The sequence below is a fragment of the Castanea sativa genome, chromosome 4 (genome assembly GCF_040712315.1).
Source record: "Castanea sativa cultivar Marrone di Chiusa Pesio chromosome 4, ASM4071231v1".
In the NCBI taxonomy this organism is placed as follows: domain Eukaryota; kingdom Viridiplantae; phylum Streptophyta; class Magnoliopsida; order Fagales; family Fagaceae; genus Castanea; species Castanea sativa.
The window spans coordinates 13,030,862-13,036,989 of record NC_134016.1 but is presented as its reverse complement, the minus strand read 5'-3'; the positions used below and the strand labels follow the sequence as shown (position 1 = coordinate 13,036,989).

General features: G+C 46.6%; 1 protein-coding gene across 1 annotated transcript; it reads right to left on the bottom strand.

Moving 5' to 3' along the window:
* Window positions 1-2,257: 2,257 nt before the first annotated feature.
* LOC142632463 (uncharacterized) lies at window positions 2,258-3,882 on the bottom strand. The gene is made up of 3 exons (XM_075806859.1): window positions 2,973-3,882; window positions 2,691-2,849; window positions 2,258-2,418 (listed from the first exon to the last, which is right to left on the bottom strand). Exons 1-3 carry the CDS (start codon window positions 3,880-3,882, stop codon window positions 2,258-2,260), a joined length of 1,230 nt encoding a protein of 409 aa, XP_075662974.1.
* Window positions 3,883-6,128: the final 2,246 nt, after the last annotated feature.

Here is a 6,128-nt window from a genome sequence, read left to right as displayed (position 1 = left end):
GATAAACCTTCCAAGAAGCCATCACCTCCCAAGTCCAGCCATGGGGCAGGCAAAAGGTTGATGACGTCGTCAGGCCCTGTTAGCCAAGACTCGTCCGCCGCCTTCTAACCCATAAAGATTACGCCGTGGAGGTGATGGGGTCCATTTTAAAAGATGAGGAGATGGACCCCTGTGCCGAGCAGGCAACGGACGAGATAGGGGCGTCAGGCCTGTTTGACCTTATTCGGGTATGCCCTTTCTTATTTTGGTGCTAGATTAGTTTTAATGACCTGACGTCATTTTTCTTTGGCAATGTAGGCTATGGTTCGTATGAAGGCTTTGTCAGAGAGGTGTATTGCTAAGGAGGGGGTGATTACCTGTCTGCATGAGTGTATTAAGTATTTGGCCGACAGGCAAGGGCAATATAAGGATGCGAATCGTGTCCTTGGTTAGGAGTTGAAGGGACTAAAGGAGAAGTTAGCGGAGGAAAGTCTTCAGCGGAAGTCGGAAGAAGAAGCCAAGATGACGGCAGAAAAGGAGCTGAAGTCCATCCTAAGTTAGGTGGAAACGGCTAGGAGCGACGCTGTGACAGAGTTTAAGAACTCGCAATCCTTTATAGACGCTTGTGCCATCTACTATGGTGACGGGTTTGAGGACTACTTGAAACAAGTTAAGTCTGTCTATCCCGATTTGGATTTGTCCAAAATTACCATGGACGAGCCTATTCCGTCGACTCCTGCAGGCGACACCGTCAATGAGGAAAGTGACGATGCTAACAAGCTAGAGGCAAACCGAAAGAATGATAGCATTGTTCTTACTCAACCAGCCGTGGACAAGTCCGTCACTTTGACTCCGTCAGCGAACCCTCAAGGTGATGACCATTATGCTGAAGAGCCTCCTACCTCTAGCATTCAGCCTACTCTTGTTGAGGGTGAAGGGAAGTATCAAGACCCCCCCAATTCTACGAACTTAGGCATTTTCTCCTTTTTTGTAAAAGACAGATGAATTTTTGATGCTTGACGCCCGTTGTTTTGGGCTTTTTGTAAAAATATTACTTTATTTGTATTACTTCTCAATGTGTCGCTTTATATTTGAGCCATATTTCTCTTTTCTACTTTATTTACATAGTAAAGCTGTCTGTTTTTCTTGTGATGAGCCCGTCAACTTAATAATAATGGCGTCAGCTTTATATGTTTGTTTGCTTTATATGTAACGGAGTCAGCTTTCTCTTAGCTGATTAATTTATTCAAAGCTATTTTTATATACCCGTCACTTTATATGTGACGGCGTCAGCTTTTTCTTAGCTGATTAATTTATTCAAAGCTGTTTTTATATACCCATCACTCTATATGTGACGGCGTCAGCCTTTTTGACTGACAAATAAACTTGTCTCAAGCCATTTTCCATGTACTTGTCAGCTTTGTGGGTGATGGCTTCAGCTTTTTCTTGGCTGATTATTGATCCACTTTATGGATTTTTAATAAATTTATTCATTTTGTAGGTTTTATCACGGATTTGTCCAGTTATTGGACGTTATACTGAACTCGTCTGCTTGTTGTCTTAGTAGTAGACTCGTCCACTTTGTGGACTTAATCATAAAGTCGTCCACTTTGTGATCTTTACAGTAGGAACATCTACTTTGTGGACTTAAAGATAAGATCATCCATTTTGTAGACTTAACGATAAGGTCGTCCACTTTGTGGACTTAGTAGTAGACTCGTCTACTTTGTGGACTAAAAGATAAGGTCGTCCACTTTGTGGACTTAGCAGTAGACTCGTCCACTCTATGGATTTAAAGATAAGGTTGTCCACTTTATGGACTTAATGATAAGGTTGTCCACTTTGTGGACTTGGTAATGTTGTCTTTTTGAAGACATAACGAATCTACTAGTCGTTTCTAAATAAACTCCTCTTATTATGATGAATGCATAAGTTGAAAATTGTTCCAAAAAGAAAACCTCAGCCTTTTGGGCTTAAAATGTACTGTAGGCGAAAATAAACTAGGAAAAATAATTAAAAGACATAAACTGGGAATGAGCAGTAGTGTTCTTCATGCTATCTTTTATTGGTAGTACTTCCTGAGATGCTCGGCGTTCCATGGGTGGCGTAGCTTTTGCCCGTCAAGCGTTTCTAAGTGGTAGGTGCCCTTCCTCAGCCGTGATGTTATCTTGTAGGGTCCTTCCCAGTTTGGGCCAAGCTTTCCTTGTGCGGGATCTCTAGCGGCGCCCATCACTTTCCTTAGGACGAGGTCTTCGACTTTGAAGTCTCGGTGTTTGACTCAGGAGTTGTAGTGTTTGGCCATGAGATCCTGGTATCGTGCGAGTCTCTGCTCAGCTATTGCCCTAACCTCGTCAGTTAGATCAAGTTGTAGACGTAGCTCTTCGTCATTTCTTCCCTCGTCGTGATTGTCCACCCTGTAACTCATGAGTCCAATCTCAACTGGATGACCGTTTCACTCCCGTATGTCAGCTGGAACAGAGTTTCTCCCGTAGGAGTCCTTACTATCGTTCTATATGCCCATAATACGCTAGGCAGCTTCTCTGGCCATATACCCTTTGCCCTCTCGAGCTGAGTCTTGATGATTAGAAGCAAGGATCGATTCGTGACTTCAACTTATCCGTTCACTTGAGGATGGGCTGGGGAGGAATAATGGTTCTTGATTCCTAGCTTTGAGCAGAAGGCTCAGAATGAGTCGTTGTCAAATTGCTTACCGTTGTCTGAGACCAAGACCCTTGGAATTCCGTACCTGCAAATAATGCTTTTCCATACGAAGCTCCGTACGTTCTTTTCAGTGATCATGGCCAAGGCTTCAGCTTCCACCCATTTGGTGAAGTAGTCGATGCCGACAACGAGAAACTTCAGTTGCCTCACTGCAATTGGGAATGGTCCCATGATATCCAACCCCCACTGGGCGAATGGCCATGGGGCGGCTATTGGGGTCAATTCCTCCGTCGGCTGTCTAATGATGTTGCTGAACCTTTGACATTTATCACAAGCTTTTACATAAACCTGGGTGTTATTCTGCATTGTCGGCCAGTAGTATCCGGTCCGAATCAACTTATGTACCAACGACCGCGACCCTGAATGGTTGCCGCATATCCCCTCGTGTACTTCTCTCATGATATATTCTGCTTCTTCGAGGCCTAAACATCTCAAGTACGGTCGGGAGAAACCCCTCTTATACAGGACGTCCTTTATCAAGACGAATCGTACTGACTGGACCTTTAGCTTCCTTGCAGCTTCCTCCCCCTTAGGCAGCGTGCCGTCTTTCAAGTAAGAGATCAAGGGGGTGGTCCAATTTTTTTCAGAACCAATCTCCTGTATATTGACAACGTCTATTAGTGGTGAGAGCTGAATAAATGAGAGTACCTTGTCGGGGGTGGTCATGTATTCTGCGGATGCGGCCTTAGCAAGGTAGTCGGCTTGCTCATTTTCTCCCCTTGGGATTTGAACGACCTTTGCTTGCAGCTCGTTCACCCTTCTCTTTGCTTGCTCCAAGTACTTCTTCATCCTTTCTCCCTTACATTTGTAGTCGCCGTTTACCTGATTAGTGACGACTTGAGAGTTGCAATGGATCAATATGTTTGTGGCCCCTACGACTTTGGCTAGATCTAAACCTGCTATGAGAGCTTCATACGCCGCTTCGTTGTTAGTCGTAGGAAAATCAAGTCGAACCATGCATTCGACCTTGTCACCCTCTGGAGACTGAAATACAACCCCCGCTCCACCAGCTCCCTTGTTTGATGATCCGTCCGTGAACACATTCCATTGGGGATATTCTATCCCCTGGCCTTTTGCATTGGTGAACTCCACAATGAAGTCGGCGACCACTTGCCCCTTGATGGTGGTGCGTGGGCGATATTTTATGTCAAACTCGCTTAGTTCTATTGCCCATAAGGCCATGCATCCTGCGGCTTCTAGGCTGCTTATCTACATTCTTGGTGATTTGCTGAGGGTAGTCTCCAACAATTACAGCCAAAGTGACTACGCCAAGGGGAAATACCCTCGTACCCCCAAAGCCGACGAGTGGGGTGTTAGTTGGAACTAGCCGCTCCCTATCAATCCCCATCTGTTGGAATGCGGGGTAGTAGAGGATATTTGTCGAGCTGCCATTGTCGACAAGAACTCGATGCATGTTGTAGTCTCCTGCCTGTATGGTGACGACGAGCGCGTCATCATGGGGATGGTGAAGACGCCGTGCATCTTCTTCTAAGAATCCAATGGAGGGATTATCAATCCGCGACATTTTGGGTACGGAACCCGTCATTTGGATGTTCTAAACCATTCTGAGGTACGTCTTCCGAGCTTTCTTTGATGATCTAGCGGCCGTGGTGCTCCCTACAATCATCCTTATATCTCCTAGGGGTTGTCTGGGGCGATCGTTCTCCCATCGGGGAGCTTGATCTTGCGGCTGGTTTGCTCTCTCCTTGTTAATGAACCTCTGTAGCCTTCCTTGTCTAATAAGAGCTTCTATTTGCTGCTTCAAGTCGTAGCAATCAGCTGTGTCATGGCCATGATCTCGATGAAAGCGGCAATATTTGTCCCTTGGCCTCTTGTTGGGATCTCCCTTTAGCTTGTCGGGAAAAGTCAAGGCTCCTTCATCTTTAATTTGCATTAGCACTTGGTCGATAAGAGCGGTCAGGGGGGTGAAGCTTGTGAATCTCCCCGCGGGTGGTCTAGGGCGTCAATCATCTCGTCGTTCTTCAGTTCTTGCTTTCTTTCGCCCCCTATCCAAGCGTGCGTCTTCCTGCCTTTCCCTTTTTTTGGGCTTCTCTTCTCGAGCCAACAATGCGTCTTCTGCGTTCATGTACTTGGTCGCCTAGTAGAGCACATCTGATATGGTCTTTGGGTCGTTCTTATACAGGGAGAATAGAAAGTTATCCTTCCGCAGCCCATTGGTGAATGCTACCACGAGTATCTTGTCGTCTGCTTCATCGATTGAGAGGGCCTCCTTGTTGAAACGAGCTATGTAAGACCTCAGCGTCTCGTCTTCCCGCTGCTTAATGTTCATCAGGCACGCGGTGGACTTCTTGTACCTGTGACCTCCAATGAAGTGCGAGGCGAATTGGGCGCTTAACTCTTTGAATGTACCAATGGAGTTGGGCGACAGTCTACTGAACCAGATCCTCTCGGGTCCCTTCAGCGTGGTGGGGAAGGCTCTGCGTCTGGCACCCCTTGAAGGTGCATTAGGGTCTTGAAAGACTCCAAGTGATCTAATGGGTCCTTAGACCCGTCGTAGCTTTCCACTTGCGGCATGCAAAATTTTTGTGGAAGGGGGAAAGGGCTAACGGATGCTGTGAAGGGCGAGTCGGTTCGCTGGACCAGATCATTAAGGTTGTTGGACACCTATCCCTTGAGGGCGTTCATCATGCAGTCCATTTGTTCCTTCATCATCTGCATCTCAGCGACTATGTGAGGTGGGACAGTATCGGTGACAAACGGCCGATTCGTGTCTTGCCGCTCCGACCTGCTAGGGGTGTTGCTGCCTTCCAGCCCCTCCTGGTTCCTTCTTTCCACGCTGGTTCCTTCTTGATCTTCTTCCTGGGTGTTAGCGCCCGCGTTCCTCTAACGCAATTGTTCTTCCAAGTCTTGGTTCTATTTGGTGAGGCATTCCATAGCGGCGGCCAAAGTTTGGACTTGCCTCTTGAATGCCGTCATGTGTGGTTCGTCTCCTTGAACGTTGTTAGTGGTTGCCATCGAGCGAGTAAGTACCATGCAACTCTTTGTCTAGGAAGCGATAACACGGCTTTATAAGTCGCTAAGATTCCCACAGACGGCGCCAACTAATGATGCTGAAAATCGTTAGTAAGCCACGGGGTCCTCACGTATCCCCGATGAAGAACCTGCACAACACGAAAGCTGAAGACCTTAGGTAGGGTACCGGTGTGGTACCGGCCAAATACCCTCCGACGGTCAAGTTAGAGAAAATCTCTTGTTCGCAACTCTAAAGTGCTAGAGCTGAGGCGAATTATGCGTACCTTGATTCATGAGGGCTTTGGGGTATTTATAGTAGTGTAAGGCCGAAATTTGCGCCTTGGCCAAGAAGTACTTTCCTTCTAGGAGAGTAACTCGTGGATTTTGCGTATCCCTTAGAACTCTTTTCCTTATAGGAGTTTCTTTAATTAGGGTTATGCGTATAGCGCAAGAAC

Excerpts from the sequence above, each read along its gene's own strand:
- LOC142632463 (XM_075806859.1), bottom strand. The coding sequence starts at position 3,882 with ATGGCCTTATGGGCAATAGAACTAAGCGAGTTTGACATAAAATATCGC. Across the intron at positions 2,850-2,972 it reads CCAGGTTTATGTAAAAGCTT|TGAGGCAACTGAAGTTTCTC; the intron begins GTGATAAATGTC and ends TCCCAATTGCAG. Across the intron at positions 2,419-2,690 it reads GGTCTTGGTCTCAGACAACG|TTGAGATTGGACTCATGAGT; the intron begins GTAAGCAATTTG and ends ACGGTCATCCAG.